Source organism: Ambystoma mexicanum, chromosome 9, assembly GCF_040938575.1.
Source record: "Ambystoma mexicanum isolate Mex_15411 chromosome 9, UKY_AmexF1_1, whole genome shotgun sequence".
NCBI lineage: Eukaryota > Metazoa > Chordata > Amphibia > Caudata > Ambystomatidae > Ambystoma > Ambystoma mexicanum.
Window position 1 is genome coordinate 1,028,602,995 of NC_090931.1, and position 20,655 is coordinate 1,028,623,649.

The 20,655-nt window shown below is 41.5% G+C and overlaps 1 protein-coding gene across 7 annotated transcripts in view; it reads left to right on the forward strand.

Moving 5' to 3' along the window:
• COBLL1 (cordon-bleu WH2 repeat protein like 1) overlaps window positions 1-20,655 on the forward strand; it is a 777,739-nt gene that overhangs the window by 608,340 nt on the left and 148,744 nt on the right. For all 7 annotated transcript variants that reach the window (XM_069616309.1, XM_069616308.1, XM_069616306.1 and 4 more), the window contains one exon: window positions 7,097-7,188. In XM_069616309.1, coding sequence (XP_069472410.1) covers window positions 7,097-7,188 — 92 coding nt within the window. The remainder of the gene's footprint in view (window positions 1-7,096; window positions 7,189-20,655) is intronic.

The window sequence follows — 20,655 nt, forward strand, 5'->3', positions numbered from 1 at the left end:
TTCACAGAGCAGTGATGTTTTATATGGAAAGAACTAGACCATTGAGAAAGACTAATCAGTTCTTTGTCTGGGTGGCAGCTGGAAGAGAAGGAGATGCAGTTTCGAAATCCACTATTTCTAGATGGATTGTACAATGCATCACTCTCTGTTACACTCTTGCTAAGAGAGAACTACCCTTCAAGCCAAGAGCACACTCCACTCGAGGCACCAGGGCTTCCATAGCTTTCATTGCAAATGTCCCTCTTGAGTCCATTTGCAAAGCGGCAACCTGGAGTTCTGTTCATACTTTTACAAAACACTATTGTCTAGATGCCAACTCTAGATCTGGTTCCCAGGTGGGACAAGCAGTATTAAGACATCTTTTCTCTACTGTTTCTTCTCACAACCCACCTCCAACTCCGGGTACTGCTCGCTAGTCTATGCACAGCATGTGATTCTAAGCAGATTAACAAACATCAGAAGACAATGCATTACTCACCGTAAAAGCATTTCTGATGGTTGTATCTGCTTAGATTCACATGCGCCCACCCTTCCTCCCCGCTCGGATGGAAGGAACATAGACTTTTTTCTATATCTCTCTTTTCTGTACTCACGTCTAATAGGCTCCCTCAGGGTAAAAAAAATACAAACAGAGGGACCTCGACGCGTGAGGGATTGTGGGTACACTGCACGTCATTATAGGGATAGTGTTACAGACACGCCTTGCCGGCGTCCCCTTTTCAACTACGAAAAACAAAATGCAATACTCTGCAGTGACCACTGGATGTCGGACTATGCACAGCATGTGAATCTAAGCAGATACAACCATCAGAAATGCTTTTACGGTAAGTAATGCATTTTCATATGTAAAATATTGATAGAATACCATTATGTCATTGCAGAACAATCACAACTAATAAAGGGCATACCATGAGAAAGAATACTTAGAGCCATTAGCTTTGCAGAAACTATAAGCCATTAAACTATTTTAAGCTGACGTAGGTAAGTGTATTTACTACAGTATATTGAGAGTGTAATTTACCACATGCAACAAAGATCTAATATTAACCAAGGGTTGTCATGTTTCCATATGGAAGATTTAATAGAGAAATGGATATTCTCCTGCTAACCTAATTCACATTAATGAAACGGGTAAGCGTTATTGAAATACCTCTTTATTCATTTTAGGTCATCAAATAATATTGTTTTTAGGAAGAGTAGCATCTAATTTGAGCTGTGTTTTTGTGATACAGACAGCAACTACATCCACAGGAAACCACCACATATTCTAAGCATAGTAGAATGTGAATCGAATATTGAACTAGAACGTAAGTGCAAAGGCAGGCTTATAATTCACCTAACGCAGCAGGGTGGGTACAGAAGTGAACATCAAAAGTAAAATCCTCTGAAGAAGTTCCTTGTATTGTAAGAATAGATTCAAACGAAAACAAACATGTTGGTCTAAACTCATACTTCATAAGGCTGTTTAACTGGGAGTCACTATTAGGACACACCTTGTCGTCAACAATAAGGAGTTATAAGACAACTATCATTGTCACAGTGATTATATTCTCGCTGTTGTATGTATTTATTTGTGCAATAATTATGTTTTTTGTTGATAAAAATGAAATGGGAGTTTGTACTGTTTTATTTAGCACTGATGACTTGCATACTACACAGTCAAACACTTTCTTTTTGTATTGGTATTGTTTCTATGTATTTGTAAGAATAAATTGACTATATAAACTTTTTGTAAGACCAGAGAGCAAATTGAATGGTTTTCTTAATTGATATTGCTGAAACCTAAGATTTGTCATAAACGTAAAACAGCACAGGACCTTTTAAGTGTGTGACCCATGTAAACATCAAACCCATATCCGTATCTAGGGATCGTCTGTTCTCTAAAGGGGGTCCTCTCAGTTGGATCCTGCTTGCCCTGTACATTCAGGGTGCTTAGCTTAGTGGGCTTGCCTTCCTAGTCCCAAAAGGGGCAGCTCTCCCTGGGGGAGAGGGGACGCATTCCCTGTATTCATCACAGGACCTACAATCGTGTGCCAAACAGTATGAAAAAACACCAGCTGAATCTGCATTTTTAGCAACATGATTCTAGGGGTGATTTATTTTTGGTTTTCTCTCTGATGGCATGGACTGGCCTCTAAGAACCATCCAAAAAGAGCCGAGCAGTCTTATACATTGTGAAGCACTGCATCACCCCACTGCCAGAGCCTGCACTAGCACAGGTCATTAACAAATGCAACACCATCAATAGCTTTTTCACAGATAAGACAGACACGATAAAGTAACACATTGACAGCACCAAACACACCACAGACATTCCACCCTATCAGCAAGCAATATATCAAGATGCATTGAATTCAGAATAGTTAACCTAGGAGATCTGACCAGCACTCTTGCAGCCCTCAAACCTACCAACCTAAAAGACAAAATTCTCCCCATCACCATTGGCGAGCTCATCAAAGTTGAAGCATTTGTCCATTGCTTGATGTTATCAATGCATCCCTTACATGGGGCACTTTCCCAGATGCACTAGAAATTGAATAAATCCTCTCCCTGCTGAAGAAACTCACACTTGACCCAGATGACCTGGCCAATACTCCCGCATGCATCTACCCATCCTCTGTAAAGTGATTGAGATGACGGTCACCACCCAGTTGCATGTAAGATCACGCCACACAATCTGCTACAGGACTATAAATCTGGTTTCTCACCACGGAGCAGCACATAACCTGCTGCTATCCAAATTATGTATAATATGCTACTCATCAGGGAAAAAGCAGACCTCTGTTTACTCCTTGTCCTCTCTGCGGCCACTGATGCCATTGACCATGAAACATTCTTCAACATCCTGGATTTTGATAGAACAGTCCTGCAGCGTTTTGCCTCTTATGTATTGAACAGATATCATTTAATCGAGATACAATCAGATGCCAGCATTGCCTAGTAACCCGCAGGGTTCCACAAGACGCCATCTTGTCTTGTGAAACAGGCATGGTATCAAGAGAGACAACACAGGCAACAGAACTCAAGTTTCAACAAGCTTTATTAAAATGTCAGGATGGTGTAAGGCCTAACCTACCCTGTAAGTAATGTGTGAATTTCTATATCAATAACGATAGTGCCTATGGGGAGTATACCAATACGGAATGTAGGAATAACAGCATGGGTGTGTTTACATATGTTGATAGTGTATGCATTCATGCACATCTCTGATTTTTGACTCAATATGTTCCAACAAAAAAGAAATCACTAGTGCATTTATGAAGTCGATTTTACATTTGGGCATCCCTCTAGTGTTGTGCTTACAGTTGGAGCATCCTGCTGCCTGCGTAATAGTGTGCATTCTCCTCCTGTAAAACATGGTTAGATGTGTGTACCACTACAATAATTTGTCTGATGTGTCCTTGCCTGACTATCAAAATCATTTCCCAAAATATGAATACTTCAATAAATAAAGCAAAAATTCCACAGCACAGGATCAGAAAAACAATTCCATGTATTTTGCATGTGAATGCAGTGAGAACATGAGAATTTCAATGAAAAACTACACACAAAATGGTGCGGATCAGGCAAGCAGTTCCTATGCACACAACCTTCTTTGAGATGTTGAAATTAATTGTTTCAGCCTCTTTTGGCTGCCGTACAGTTAGTTTGATTTGCTGTCATTAGTCAGAGAACTGGACACCTTGACAATATACTAATTCTGGAAATTGAGCCCTTTCTGGCTATTTAAGTCCGTGCACACCCACAGCAATTGAGTACTGGTGCAAAGAAATTAAGCGGCTACTTTATACCCCAATTTTGATTTGATCTAACAAGGTGTGCACCAAGCCATATTAGATACTGTTTTCAGCAACAGGGCTAAAATGGAGTAAAAGGGTTTTACATAATTTTTAGGTGCTTACTGCCCCATTCATTTTGGACCAGGCAAACACAGGCTCAAAATGATTTTATACAATTACTGCTTTTTTTACATTGAAATGAACAAAGTGCATAGATGTAGCTTCATGTTTCCAAGTTTGAGCAAAAATCAGTTTGTACCTTTTTCTATGACAAAATCGGCGGTTATAATGGTACGGTTGTCCTTGCTACACAAAATGTTCCTTTACGCAGCTTAAAAAGTGCTTTACTTACATTTATTGTGTTTTTAATGGTCCTGCGTTTTCATGTGTCAACTATTCTGTGTTCAGTCTAACCATGAAAGGATTACTCCTCAGTTATTAGAAGAAAAACTCATTTTTTCTAATCTTTTACCTGTACCACTTTCTCCAGATGTTTCTGCTACTAACCCCTTTTCACCAATGTGTGGCGCAAGTCAGATCGCTGACTCCATCACAAGTCCAGGAGGGGACTCTATAAACCAAGAAAGGGAGCCTAGCAGAGAAATCTCGCCAATGTCGTGACATGTCTCAATGCTTTATTGTTGGCAGATGCAGTGCCAAACTCCAAGCCTTTCACAGTGTCTTGATTTAATGTGCTTCATGGGCACTTGGAATATAAAGTGTGACGAATCTGGACAATTTGTCCCTTCATACTAGAGGGGAGTCACCCCCTTTCAGGCTACGGAGGTGAGCTCGCTCAGCAAGACCATCCATAGGGGTTTGAAAGTGGAACCTCACTTGGAGTGACTACCTTCTCTGGGACAAGGACTCCCATTGCAATAAGGAATTCCTGGTCCAGAGTACATTGTCTGCCTGCATAGCTACTGGAAAGACTGTTACTTCTGTTTTGAATTCACAGAATACTGAAATGTCTTCAATCTCTTTGGCTTCAGGCAATGCTGGATCTCTCCTGTACACCACAGCAAAGAAGAATGACACACCCCTTTTGTTTGTCATGACGTACATAAAAAGCCACAGGGGTTGTGGGAGCATGGAAAAAACTAATGGTCAGTCGCTGTTCCGAGGCACTGCTAAAACAAGCCTGATAGAAGGCCCGAGGACTTTGGTGAGTCCTGGAAATAAAAAACCTAGTGAACTGAACTGGGAAGAGAGAACCTGGAGGTTTCAATTGTTTGAAAATAAGACAAGGACACGTTCAAGCACAAAGTGGGAAATGGCAGAGTTGTTTAAAGAAAACCTTGTCTTTCTTGGAGAAAAGGAAACTGTATGAAGTATATGTAAAGTCTGAGAACCGTAGTATACAGATTCTGCAGAGCGGCTGAGGAATATGCTACAAGAAATTGATGAACTTTGACAAACATTTCTTTAAAAACTTTGTTTGGAAAGAGATCTAGAACTTGCAGAGATCCAAAACATTGGGCCAGGCAACCGCTCAAGTTTTCTTAAGTGGTAAGGCCAGTTAGTGAATAGGATTTTGACGAAGGACCATTTCTTTTGGGACTATTGACAAGCACCATGAGTTTTGGTTTGTTAGGCAGGTAACCTCCCTCGTAACGATAGGGATAGATAGGTGTTTTCCTTTTATTTTAAATAAACAACCCTGTATATGTCAGTACTTAGTCCAACTCCTTCTTCTGGTTCGCACACAAGTTGCAGCTTTTTGCTATGGTCCCCTGTCCCCATTCTAACATGCAGGGAGATTAAAGTAATGCTCACTGTAATACATCAATGGGCTTAAGAAATACTGCTGCAGGAGACAGAATAGCCCATCTTGGTGCTAAATCCTGTGGCTTCAAACGTATTACAGTTATGATGTTACTTTGCAGATTAAAAGAGCAGGTTTTGAAAATGAATCAAGAAAATAATTAAATACCTCGGAAGATGTCTAAATGTATCAAATGATACAAAAATGAAAACCCCTGTTTGAGGGGACTACAGTACCAAGTATAGCTTCCTTGAAGTCATATAAGTTCACCATATAGTAGCATTTTTTACTTTTTCTGTTCACTATTTTATAGAATAAGACTGAGTTATACTATTTATGAGCATCTGTTCCTACGCAGTATTGAGGAACGTGTAGGCATAACAAAAAGGTCATACTATATTTGGCCTCATTATAAGTTTGCCGGTCCGGTAGTAACGGCGCCAGTAAACTACCGGCCCTGTTACTACCGGACCGGCAAACTATGACTTCTGCTTGCGGGTGCCTTTTCGCCCTCCAGGTTTGACCTGGCAGGCGTACCGGCACCCGTGAGCACAGCATGTCGGATGCACCGGCACCATTCATGAATGGTGCCGGTGCATCCAGCTTCCCTCAGTGGGAATGGGGAAGAATATTTTCCGGCGCCTGCAAATGGGCAATTACCGGGTCCAGCAAAGCCGTAATGACCCGGTAATTGGCCATTCGCAGGTGCCAGAAAAAAAATTATACCGGCGGCAGCCGTGCCGGTTTTACCAGCACGGCTACCGCCAGTATCACAATGAGGCCTATTGTGTAGAAAAATATGACAGAAGGGAAACCATCAGAGCAATCCGTAATGGCTGTTTTTGCATGTTTAGATCTAAGAGCAAATAAAGGTACAAGCTGCTTCAAAACAACTGATAGTATTCAATGTTTCACAAATGAAATGGTGCAATATAAAATGGGTTATGAACAGGTATCCTCCTAAAGAAAGTCCTAGATTACAAAGTAAGCAATAGAAACATATCAGTGTTTCTAATATATGATGCATGTGTTGTCATATGTGTGTGAATTTCTTGTATTGTTATATATTGTAACCATGTGGATGTTTTGTAATTCTTTTTGTTTTGTAAGTCAATGTTTTGTTACAGCCAAGGATCATGTCATAAATGTATCTTATGAATTTCTGACTAACTATTGTGTGGTTAACGTAATTCATTTTTGGAACAATAATGTAGTGTATTTTGTATATAATAAATGAACTTTATTTTTTTGTTTATGGGTTTTTTCAATTATTTGTTATTACAATTAGTTTTTAAACTGTCACTCCTGATGACTTTTTCATGTTTCTGGCACCATGGTGATCCTCGACAACTACAGTATCTATTTTACTCCTCAAGCATTCTTGTTATCTCTTCCATCACACAACAGTGGTGGTTGTATTTTTATGCTCAGGAAAAGTACCTCATTGTGAATATGCAAATGTGTATTTGTTAAATTAGACATGCATTGCAGGACCTTCCACTTTCAAGAGAGTTGTGGTTATATAAGACAGGATTTTCTTTCTGTTTTGTAGTGTAACGCCAAGCATGTTCATAAGAAGAGACACTGGAGACATTCTGCTTGAAAACAATGAGATTAAAACACTGGATGTGAAAAAACATGATGGTGAGCTTTTACACGTTTGTCCTTGTATTGTTTGTCCTTGTATTTTCTTCCTGTCACACGTTTGTGCACTGTTTATACCTGTCAAATATCTGGTATCTTTTAGTTGTTTGCCAGATCAGGGCAGACTGGGTTGACACGTCACACTCCCACAAACCTCTAGTCTCTTTAAAACCATATTTTTGTCTGAGTCGGTCATAACTATATATGGCTCTAGTAGAATAATAGTACTATTAGAGAAAATGCTTAACTAAGCCATAGCCTGAACAATGTTTGTAATTTGTCTCAAAATGTGAGGATAAAGTCAGGAATTGTGTACTGAATGCTATTGGAAACATGATCTTTACAACAGAACTTCAATTGCAATTCAAATGGCAATATTGACTTGAATAAGACTCAGTGTTTCTTAACGGATGATAGAAGTTTGCATGAGGACTGCATAATTTATCACGGGTGTACATTGAAAGTTGGAAACAAAAAGTGTTTTGGTGACATAATGTCTTTGCAATCTTGTATATAGTTCAAGCAGCTGGTTGGTTGGATCAGTGCTGCCTTTTTTAGGCCCAAAGGAAAACCAGGGTGAAAATGTCATGTTACAATCAAGTAGCCAGGCATTCAAGTCACTATGCCATTTTTCTACATGCACCCGCACACCATTTCTTATCCACATATTGTGAGTTATTACCCACCAATAGCTAGGTAAGGACTGCACCTTTTTAAAGCCATTGTGGATAATTAAAGATTTGGATTACATAAAGCAGATACTCCAATACAATGAGCCCGATGATGTAGACCAAAGAATGAGTACAATAACTACACATAAGGGAATATGTGGGTGATGTAGGGGTGCAGAAGCAGGGGACTGACACACAGGTGGCATAGTGGTGGTTATAAACCTTTATTGTTTAAAGCAATAAAGAGAAACGCTACATTTCTCTAACTCTAAGAGGGGTTTCCCTTACTCACCTAAAAGACTAATGGTTCTGTCCTGTGGCAGAAACCATACTTCTGTCTCTTACACTTAATACTAAACTAAAGATGAAGTAGGTCTTCTTGGTCCAGAAGAATGACTCCCTTCTTCTGGACGAGGGTTAAATGTTTGTTTGTAAGGATTGTCTTCTTCCTGGGGGGAAGTGCTCCCATACCCATGTCAAAATACAAAAGACAAAGTTCAAGAAGTTATCCTTGGCAGATACACTTCCTATCGTCTAACTGTTTGTGCAGCAGGTCTTGACAAGTTTGCTTACTAGGAGGATGACTCCTTTCTCTTAAAGTATCTTTACAGTTCAACACAACCATGGGGACGTACCTCCTTCCCCTGGCCTTTGTTACCAGAGGAACGCCTCCCTTCTCCTGGTATCTTGACAATTCCACACAACCAGGGGGGGGGGGGGAATGACTCCCTTCTCCTGGTTTTGGTTACCAGGAGAATAACCCCTTCCCATGGTCCCTCACTCACTTTAGTTTCACAGTTCACTACCACCAGAGGGAATTACTTCCTTCTCCTCGTCCACGTATCATTTAGCTTCAAATACACAGTTCACAAATTTGCCCTGGCTTCTTCTCTTCTTTGGTTGGACTCACTTAGTATCACTCTTTACCAAGTACTGCGATGAGGAAGATGACTCATGGTACTTACTGATTTCGGATTCCAGACTCTAGCTTCCATCTCTGTTGGGTTTGGCTGACTCTGGGTTTGGCCAATACCTTGCTTCCTGGTTTGGGTTCCCGACCCCTGTTTCTCTCACTCTTTGGTTCAGCTCTCTTGGCCCACTCTTTCACCAAGTACAGATACGAGGAAAGTATCTTGTTTCTTGATGTGGATCTCTGACCCGTCTCTGGTGGTCGGTGGTTTTCGTTAGGCCACTCGTCCAAGGAAGAGTTACCTTGATGCAGGGCCACTTTGACACCTGCCCCACGTCCCTATCAGGCCTCCCGAACTTACCGTACCTGCCATTGGGATCGGGTAGCTCTCTGGTTCCTCCTGGGTTCGGGCATCGTTACGGCAGCACTTTTGTTCCTTCTCCCTTGGTTATTCAACAGCGGGTCTGCGGTCTGCTTCTCATGGCCTTGCCACCACATAGTTGTTCAGGACTGGCAGGGAAGTTGCATCCTGCTCGCCCTCCTCTGAACTCCCACGGCTACTCACCTGCATTCACAGCTCTGTCAGGTTCTTATCTGGATGTGATTCCAAACGCCCGAGTTTGTCACGGCTGAAGACAAAAAGTCCTTTTTTTGTTTCCTTTTTGTTATGCAGGTTCCACCCTATTGCAACGTCCACACCTGCAGTGGTGGCTGTCATGTCAATCTTTATTCCTCCTACGGCCCACCTCGTCCCGATACTTGGGTCAGGCAAACCCTCAGGGCTCTCAATGATCTTCTTCGTCCCAGTACCTTTGGTTAGGTTAACCTCACAGATGTTACAGAAGTACATGGGTTGTTTGGCAGAATCATATGCAGTACCCTTTGGGAACACCACACACAATTAAGGCTACAAGTGTAAGTAAAAATTCACCTTTGGTACAAGCCTGTACTACACAGTAAAGTGGTAGCGATGGCTGAGTAGCCAGACTTATCTCAAGAGTAAAGTGAGCAGTATCAGAAGTTGCACAAAGGACAGCAATTACTATGGTTCAAATAAACACTGATTCAAGGTTTCTGAGTAAAAGAATATACATTTATTTACACCATCAGTTATAAAACAGTTCACTAACATAAAGCAGCATAAAATCACAATCTTGATACACTCCAATAACCCCCAATCAATTCTGGACAAGTTAAGCTCAAAATGAAGTGTGAGCAAAATGGCACTCCAGCAATTTAAAAGGGAGGAAAAGACAAGGTTATCCAAAATCAACAACACCCACAAGTGATAGGCAGGGCAATCTAGAAAAGTCTTACTACAACTAGGATTCAAGTCAATAGGCCTGGGTCAATGGTAATGGTTCAGAGTCTTTGCAGAGGATCACACAGTTCAGAGTAGTTTGCGGTTAAGTCTTTGCCAAGAGTTCAAAACGAAGTTGGTCGGAAGAAAACGTATTAAAAGGAGAAGAGAAGGACAAGCCTTTGGAGAGGCGAAAGATTTAAAACACTTTCACCGTGATCAGACGGAACGAACGACCGGATTGGCACAGTACCTTAAATGAAGAATGCTGTAGCTGAGGCAGTTGTTCCTGGCAGTTCCTGCAGGCTCACGGTTCCTGAAGCGACTTTCGTGGTGACAAGGAGGAGGAAGACTGGAGGGTCCTGCACTGCCCAGGGAAGAAGCCAGCAGCAGAGCCAAGTGTCGAATAAAAGGTGCGCTCCTTAAAACCCAAACAGATTCCGCTCCTCTTGGCTATCCGGTTCACTGCAGCGAGGCACAGCAAATTCTACCAGGAAAGCAAGGCCGGTGTTTGGCGAGCTGGTCGGTCCCACCAAGCTCAAGGGAAGAAGATTCCTTGCAGATCTTCTGTCGTCAAAGTTTCAGTGATTCCGACCTGCAGTAGGGCTTCACTGAGATGTCCAGTAGTTGCAGCAGTCCTCTTCCTTCAGCTCCTCATTGGTTCTCTCGTTCCAGTGGCGACTCTGCCTTCCAAGTCCCAGAGACCTGCTTTTAAGCAGTTTTCCCCTATTCACACAGCTTGACTGTCAATCACACAGCATGGTGGCTGTCCTGGCTTGACAGCCACCTAGCCAATCAAACTAGAGTACAACTTGGATCTCCAAGGAGACCCTGTGCAGAGGGCCTCAAACCCCTCCCTCACATTCTGTCCACCCAGACACTCAGGCACCTAAGAAGGGCTTCTTTGTAGAAGCCCGCCAAATGACGGCAAATAAAGGAACCAAACCTGGTTTGGCGCACAGATTAAAACATGAGAAAGACCTTTACTAAAAATGGTGAATACACCCAAATGGAACCAAATAAAATTGAAAGGGGTACAGCCGATTAAAGTTTGAGGCTAGCACCATAGCCTCTAACGTAACTGAGGCTATTTTCAGGTTGTACTGGGTCTGTAAATTTAAAAGGGCTAGAAAAGTCAATGGCAACTTTATATGTTCTGAGAGACACTAGTCAGTCCCAGAAAATTGAGTTTAATAGTGGGAAGTCTAAAAAGACTAAAGCTGCTGTGTGACACAAAGTAAAAAGATGATGCCTATAGCACAAAATGTACAACACACAGCAAAACACATTTAAGAGTGGGAAAGAAAGGCTCACACTCTTACCAGGTAAGAAAATAAATCCTAGAAATCCAGCAAAGCTGCTGAGGGACTCAACAGGTAAGGGAAATTATACATTCTGGAAAATTCTCCCTAACATGGGCCAACACTCTCTATGGGAGTATGTGTTGGAAAGAGGGGTGTAGGAATGAAGGGGTGTATACTGGCATGGGTGGAGGGTGGGTGTTCTCCCTTGTCCCCAGAGGAGAGGTCTCTTCCCATGAGATCCTGCCAAAGAGTACCAACCCCAGGGGGACTATCGGGCAGTGGCCTCACCACCCAGGCCTCATGGGAAGCCGCAGCCCCTTGGGAAGAAGTGACGACATCTCAGGATTCGTCACAGAAAGCATGCAGTTACCAGACTTTCTCACTTATATATACACTTTTTCAACATTTTAAATTATTTTATTCTAATCCTTCGACAATTGTAAAAATGTGCTGTAGAGGGCTTTGAATGATTATGCCAATGTTTAGGTATTGGTCTCCTAGGGTGAATGCAGTGCCTAGAGACTGATTCAATACAATGTGCTTATGTAAGTATTGCACCAACTTAATTGCCTCTGTCCTAAAGGAAAACAACCCTTTTTCCTTCATTGGATCGATCTGATACAATTCCAACACCCTACTCTTTCTACTGAAGTTTGTCAAAGAACAATGCAGTGGTAATTTATGGTCAACCATTGCAAATATAAAATGGGGCCAAACTCATTGGGTTACTAATTTACTGGAAACCTGATTGATGATGAGTAAAGTGAATAAAAAGAGACGCCAAGTAGGTGTCTTTTTATGATTTTCAGACTTCTGTATGATGTTGTCAGGAGTGCACTTCAATCTGGCCGCAAGAGATTAAGGAAGTTACCTGCTCGGCGCTCCGATTCCCCAGTCAGGGTTACGGGCAGGTCCACCAACAACACACCGTTTTTCAGGCGTTGGCAGTTACCATGGCGACTGGGACGCATAACGTGCGTTCCACATCACGTCATGAGGCGTCACGTGACACGGCGTCGCTCCGGGATGTTTGCTTCCGGAAATAAAACTGCAAATGGAAAAAGCAGCAGTGCTTCTGATTGAGCATTTTATGTCTACAATCTGGTGGGGCTTCGTTTTGGATAACTTTTATTGCTCTGTCCTCGGTCCGCTTTTTGACTTCTCTTGGAACTTCCTTTTGTTACCTTGCCTTCTTGTGTACTGGACCTCGGACCGCTAATTGGATTGCTTTGCCCTGTTGTTGTCGTGTATACTTTGTACTTACCTGGATAACTACGGACCCGCTTTACTGTTGCTTTTGGAACTTTGTTCTTCTCAGGTTGTTGGTACTTTGGGATTTTATACATTAGAATTTCAAGAGTCATCTTCCTGCATCACATCAACCCGGATTTAAAGACGCTTTCCTGTCTGCTGCTTAGGCGTCCTTGTGACGTCGGGGAAGGTGGTGCTTTTCAGCAGCTTGAAACTAGGGACGCTTTCCTGTCTGCTGCCTAGGTGTCCCTGTGCCGGCGGGATATGTATCTGTTTTGGAAACTGTGTCTTCCTTCTGGATTCCCTCATGGAACTGCAAGATTGATACAAACTTGGAACATTGTATTTCCCAGACTTTGGCTCATGGTGAGATCTAACCAGTTCTTCTTCTTTCTTTCTGGTTTACTGTCTGATCGGATTATTAATGCTGGTTACTCCTATGTTTTCATAGGTTTCTGGGTGTGCTCTGGGACATCACTGCCGTGATTAGTTCCCTGTCCTCTCCACCTACTGATTTGTATACAGGTGGGAACCATAGTGGGCAAACTTATTACAGAGTTTTTGAGGTGATCTATGACAGATAATGGCAAGAGCCTTAAAACCCAGTGAAAAATGGAAATTTGTATTTCCACACTTTTGGCTATAGAACACCTTTCATTCATGATACAAACATTTAAAGCTAACATCTCCATGTGAAATATTTTCAACTTTGATCTTTTTTTGTACATGGTTTCAACCCACATTGCAGAAATGCATATATTGTTTACACACTATGTAAGAGGTCAATCTTGAAGTGCTTTAGTTAAAATGTACACTCATCATGAGGTCATCAATGAAAATTCAATCAAGTTATAACTGGGAAGAACATATGAATATGTAGAAGTTCATTGTTGGCTGAAGTAATAACTGACCTTCTTCATGAGATATTGCACAATAAAAACTAAAGAAAGACCTCGTTTTTGGAACTTTGCTTGTTCGTGCAATTTAGCACAGTAAATTATTTGACAGCAAATTGTGTGTCAGAATATTGACAGTCTTTGGGGCTTTTCTCCACTTAGGCACAAGTGGCCTCTCGGTTTTCTGAGAAATTTACGATTTTCTTGGGAGCCAGATATTCTTTTTTTCTACTGGATGATCTGTGTTTGATTGCTCCATAGAGTAGATAAAAGATAGTGGTGGTCTTGACAGTAATATTGCTTAGGATTACAATGAGTGAAGTGCACATATGAAATAGTGGACTTTGCTGAGTGACGTACAAAACATATTCTGGAGTAACTATTGTAAATTAATGTAACGGGAAGAACATAATTTGTGAAACTGCATTAATGCTTTGGGCTCTGTCAGGTCAAGAGAAGAGCATCATTGTGTGCCTTTACTACGCAGAAAGTGTCATGATTGTATTAAAAATGATAAAAACCTAAGGAAAACTTAAGGTTTAGACACATCATTGTGAGAGAGCCTTGCACTGGATATTCTTGCAATTGTGGGGAAACAGAAAAAAACGAATATGTTGAAAATACTTGTATGAGATATTGAAGCCAGATAATCTTCTTTGATTCTTGTTCTACCCAAATTGCCACCATAGTATTCTTAGTGCACTGGGCCGTTGTCTAAGGCAGAGAATTGTATTTCTGTCTGGTTGTACAACCAGACCATGGTCTGTGTAAAGAGAGGAAAAGGGTGAAATGAAAGGGAGAGAAGAGAGAGGCAAAGTGACAAGCTGACCATCCAGACAAGACTTGCTTAGACAACATAAGGGCTAGTTTAACAGAGGGAAAGGTGGTTGTGTAAGCATGGATACATGGAATATGTCCTGGTGTTTGATCATAAAAGAAAGGCTACATCAAGGGCAAATCTTGAGAATTGATCTTAAGGGCAGCTTCTTTTTCTAGAGGTTCATGAGGCTTTAGGAATGTTGATGGCTTTCATGGTTTTGAATTATGGATGGATGGATGGATGGATGGATGGATGGATGGATGGATGGATGATGGCATTGAGATTTGCTCAAGTGTATCAATCTGTAATAATGGAGGTTGTTCTGAACAGATGAAGGTGTAGACACTTTCTTCTCAAAGAGTTCATAAGTACTGGCAAAAACCCTGTCATACAATCCAACCCCAATATTTTGGTGATAAGAAACAGGATAATTTAGGAATCAATATTTTGTTTAAGGTAAAATCATGACAAAGGTGGTCTCCAAGCTGTATTCAGGGGATGTCACCACAATATTACAAAATCACAGGCCGCTTGCCTACGAAAATAACCTGCCTGCATAAATCTTATTTAACACCAAATTCATTCATTTACATAATCAAATCACTATATGTTTAGTTCTGAATAGCAATAGGCATTGTAGTTGTAAATCTGCTCGTTGTCGGGTTGCTGTATAACAACTCTAGATTTCAAAACATTTCTAAATTACCCATACACAAAAATTTATTATGAGAGCTTTGCTTTCACCAATAACACCAACCAGTGCATTGGAGAACCTTTGCATACATCTAATTTCCCATCTAAATATGGTGCGATCGGTTATTAGTATGTCAGTGTAATTGCAAAGTATGCTTACACTGAGTTGCATCAGAATTCTGCAGGTTTTCGGTTATGGATACAGTGTTAGTGATTCAGGTGCACAAAATGTTGCTTCGGTAATCTAACATAGAAGAAAAGATTTAGGGTATTCTGATAATGTGTGTGCCCCTCCACTTTTATTTCTCAGATCGAGTTTCACTGGCACCCTATTCTATTTTTTTCTACTATGTAAAATCAAGAATGAGGAGTTGTATGCAATTTATTTTTGCATCATTTTCTATGAGAATAGAAATTAGACAATTGAACTTGCTCTCATTTCCCAATCCAGTTTCTATCTATGGCCTTCACAGAACACACATTATCAAGCACATTTTCATATGCTATGGTTCATACATCTTCAAACCATTACTCAGTGTTGGCTATATCTGTAAAAAAAAACAAGGTCTGTGGTGTGCAGGCTCCATGGAAGTGCTATTTCCATCATACTGCACACACATTTGGTTTACATTGAAATGTTATCTCACTGAATTTTAAATGCAGTGAGATTTTTTTATTTTATTGTGTTTATTCATTTGTAAAGCCCCAACAAACCCGTAGGAATCAGGGCGCATAACATTCAACATCGAGACAGCACCTTGCCGACAGGACACAGATAGAACATTAAAGCACGTATCAGATGCATCAAGTCGGAGATCAACAATAAGATACAGGAAATGCAAAAGAAATCTGTCACTTAAATGTTTTTTATGGGCACGTTTGAACGGCAAGATGGCACCGGATGTAATTGTGCAATTGGGCATGAGCAGATGTACTTTACATGCCCATTACCAAATGAATGTACTTTACTAGTACCCTTTCCAGACCACCACCCTTCTGGGAAAAATAATTCTAGAGAACCTCTATCATTTCGATTGGAAAATTTTCATACTCACTTTGAAATGATCCTTTCAGTTTTTGGGATCGGCCTGGACCCTCCCAGATTGGAAATCTTAGTCGGCAAGACACCCACTGCTCTGCTTTCATGAAGTTAGCACTGTCTCTGGTTCAATTCTCTGCAGGTTCTTTTCTGCAGACCTTAAGTTGGTGTGCCTAATTAATCCCTCTATATATTTGTGAATGTGTGTTTGTATATTCTGGGTTGGCTCCAGCCCCATAACAGTTGGTGGGCTGAAATGTTGGCGCAAGGTCAGCATGCCAGTCTTGGGTGTACTGGCGATAGCGAAATCTGACCAACCCGACCCATTCGCCCTGCACAGGGTGGGGTCCGGCCCTGTGCTATCAGTATAGGTGATTTCAGGAGATTGCCGATTTTGAGACTGTTAAAAAAAAATAGGAAGTTAGGACACAAGGTCACCATACCAGCGAAGGGGAATTTTGACCACCCCCACCCACTCACCTTGCACAGTTGTGTAGCGGGATCCAGCCCTGGGCTATCAGTATAGGCGATATTGGGAGATTGGGAGATTGATAATTTTGCAATTCTTCAAAAAAAAAAGGAGGTCATGACATAATAAAACATACACAAGGCTATAGCAGACCCCCACTTGCATGTCAGCTACAGACCTGTGCAACACCGGCTGGTTCCGCTAGTCCATTCATAATCATATAATTATTTGAAATCATATTTCTGTATGCACCCCAATTATATATTAAAATATTGTCACACTGCCTCATCGATGATGTGGCAAATTTCAATTAGTCAAGTCATTCCATCGGCTTGCCCAATAGTGAGATACTGCCGTAGAATACACACACCCATTCTTCATTGGCTAATCATAATTTGTATATTTCTGGCATGTGCAAAGCAGTGGGTTATTTCACTCTGACACTTCTCAATTCAAAATCATTTTTATTCCACCATTTCTGACCATTTCTCAATGAGATGTGGATTTCTTAATCCTCTGTCCAAGATGAAGGTCTCTACTTGTGACATGAATGGGTGGCATATTTAGTAATGCATCTATTTCTATTAATCATTTGATTTATTTATAACAATGGTTGGCAATGCAAACATATTGAATAGAGAATTATCTCACAATAACAACACACACTTCTGTTTTTTCTATGGTGTATGGCTTCAAAATGACAGATAAAATTGATTTATGTATGTAAAAGTTATATTTTGATAATGCCCTGCATTTGACCTGTGCACAGGATCTCATGCTTCAGCAAAATGGCTCATGTAATGGGTTCAGTCAGTGCTGATTTAAATGAGTTGCATTTTTCTGACTCTTAGGGAGAATTCTCTTTTTAGGCTGAATTTCCTAACCTAGTGAGTCCCCCAGCAGCTTTGCTGGATTTCTGGAGTTTGTTTTTTTCCTCCTGCCAAGAGTAAGACTCTTTTTTTTTCCCCACTCTTGGACATGTTTATGGTGTTCCTTTGACTGTGTTTTATGGGCTATCGGGTCCTTTACTCCATAGGGTCTCATGTGTTTTTATTATGTGCTTTACACAGCACCCTCTGTGCAGTAACATAGGGGTGTCATAGTGACCCCCCCACCATAGACTCCATACCCTGGGACTGACTACTGTCTCCCAGGGCATGTAAAGTCACCATTGGCTTTACTAGTCCCAAATTATTAACAGAAGCCAGTACAAACCATCATATTGTGGACGTACTGGTCGGGGAAATTCAATTGCCCTGGGATATGTTAGTCGAGGGGGCATGTCTCCGTCCCCCCTGATTGAGTTTGGGCTGGTGGCAGTGGAAACTACTTTTTATATTCGACCGCAAATATTTTCCTATGGGATTTTCCCATTGTTCGAGGCTACCAACTTTAATTATTTAATTCTCATAGCCTCGAACATACCGCCGGTTTATTTAATATTAATTCACTGGTTGGTATTTTTTGCCAGGACTCGATTCTAAAATGGCGTCTGTGTTCTCTTCTGTGACTCCAACCCAACTCGAGCCCTTTGTTCCACTTTTTGGCGGGCTTCTAAACAGAAGCCTCCAAAGGTGGAGCCACTCTGGTTACCACAGGGGGTGTAGAAGGGGGTTTAGGCACCCTGGACTGAGTTACTTTGGTAACTCAAGTCGCACTCTTGTGTGATTGGCCCAAGTGGTGAGCCGGCCGGCTCACCACTTAGCATGTTTGATTGACAGCTAGGCTGAGTGAATGGGGGTATGCTGCATAAAAGCAGGGCTTTGGGGACTGGAGCTTCAGAAGTCGCCACAGGACCTGAGAATCCGACGAGGGAGAAGCTGAGCCGACCTACCACGACGACGCCACCGGTGAAGCCCTGCGGAACCGACTCACCACTTCGCGACAACAGAGAAGATCTCCTGGCTGGAGAGGCTTCTTCCCCTGACTGGTGGGCACAACCAGGTTTACCTTCCTTCTTTGCACCCCAGACCGGTTTGTGGTCGAACTGCCCGTGCCAAGCACCCCGGCGGCCGGATAGCCACTCACCACTGAACTGCGAATCAATGGACCGCTCCTTGTACCTGAGAAACTCTGCGGCTGGTTTCTTCCTGGCAGTGCAACGGACTCCTGTCTTCCTCTCCGACAAGACCCTCTCTTCCCCCAGACGAAGCACCGACTTGCATCCGCTGCCAGGAACAACTGCCCCCGCTGGAGTGTTCTCACCACTTTAAGGTACCGTGTCCACCAGGCCTCCCTTTCTAAAGATTTCTACAAGGTAATAATAACTCAACCTTCTGGACTGGGATGGCCGCCTTCAGCCTCTAACTGGTCCCTTTCTTTGGTCCAACTCCTTTCCATTACAAGACTTTTGTGCGCAGCAACCGTGTGACCTTGGACACATTTCGTTTGATCCTCTGAAAGTGGATCCGGCCTATTGAACTCTAACTTCACGGTTTTACTTTGCCTTCCTCTCTTGTTATGTTCTTGTAATAGTGTTGGGATCTGTTTCAACTTGTTCTCTGCTTTTCTCTCCCTTTTAAAAACAAACTATTAGAGTGCCATCTACGTTAAGCGCTCACCGCTGTCTGAAAATAAGTGGGGCTTTACTTAAGACTTGTCTAATATTCTTTTAAGGGAGTGTATATCTTTTAGTGACCGTGTTTTTGAATTGCTTACTATTGGTGCCTGTGTGTTTTTCTAGATGTGGTTTTAAATAAATAATTATCTCTCTTTTACACCAAGCCCTGGTCAGTGTTTACTTGTTCTGTTGGGTTCTCTTGACCTATTGTGAATACTCTGTATACTGCCCGACTCTTCTTGAGGGAAGTCTGACTGCTCATCCACAGCTACCAAGTGAATCTGTGTGGTACAGACTGCTACCAAGTGGGTTTACTGCCAAACACCTGTAGTCTTAAATGTTTTGCAGTGGTCCCAGAGGGAACTGTACAGGTTTCTGCCTAACACTGACTACTCTCTCACTTAAACATGAGAAAATCTCCTTTTCTCTTAATTACTCTAGGAATTTACTTATTGTTACCGTAAGGATATTGTAGTAGTTTGGTTTTCTGGTTTCTTCCTCGTGTGCATTTATCCTCTAAAACAGCCTTTGCCTGTTTTGAACATGGCACTGTGTAGTATGTCCTGGTTGGATGAATACTCCCATCACCCCATTCCTGACATTGACTCTGGTTCTCCTCTCCCTTCCAGCCCATGATTGATCACATCCAAACTCATACAATGTAATCAGAAAGTGAAACTCTTTTTGTAAACACAGAAATAGGTGAAGTTTTTAAAGGGCACACTGTCTTACTAATAATAATTATCCTGTGTTATTAATAGCGTGACAAGCTAGTACATGCATCCTGTAAACCAAAACATTTGACAAATCAAATTCAAGAACATTTGGTTCCTGACCTTTCACTAATTGTAGGTCATTTCCCTTGTGGGGACTTTTCAGTCTGCAAATACACTAAGAAAACTCAATTACAATTTGCCACTTTTATCTCGCAATTAAAAGTTTCAACATGTCCAACCAAGAACATAATTTGCCATCTCATGTGCATGTATCCTATTGTGTTTAGGAATTGACCACATTGTATTGATCCACATTTCTGAACATTGTTCAAAAGGTTTGGATTTCAGCCATACAAGTTCTGCTAGTCTGCCACTTTATGGAACAAAATCACAAGGAGACGATATTCACTAGATCATTATAGACCATTTACAGCTTGACTTGAATTTTTTTTCGATGTCTAATACTCTTAAAGTTGGGTCAACATTGGATTGAGTTTTCAAACATACATACATAGCCTAAATGATTACATCCAATCGCTTGAGCTTCTGGAAACTATATGATTCTATTCTGTCCAGTTTGGAGTAGTTCAAACCCATTGATCATTTATTTACATAAGTTTACCACTCAAATGTTTTTTTTTTAAAAAACATCAGGGATATTGACATCCTCAAAGATGGCCCTCAGCATATTTCTGGTACATTCTGTGCCTAGTAGAGCTCTAGACTCTGTACCTTGTTTGGCCACTCCTTTATCTAAAGAGCTAGAGATGCATACGCCTTGCGCCACATCGATTCATGCTTTTAATACATTCCCTTTTGGCTGCTCCACACCCATAGG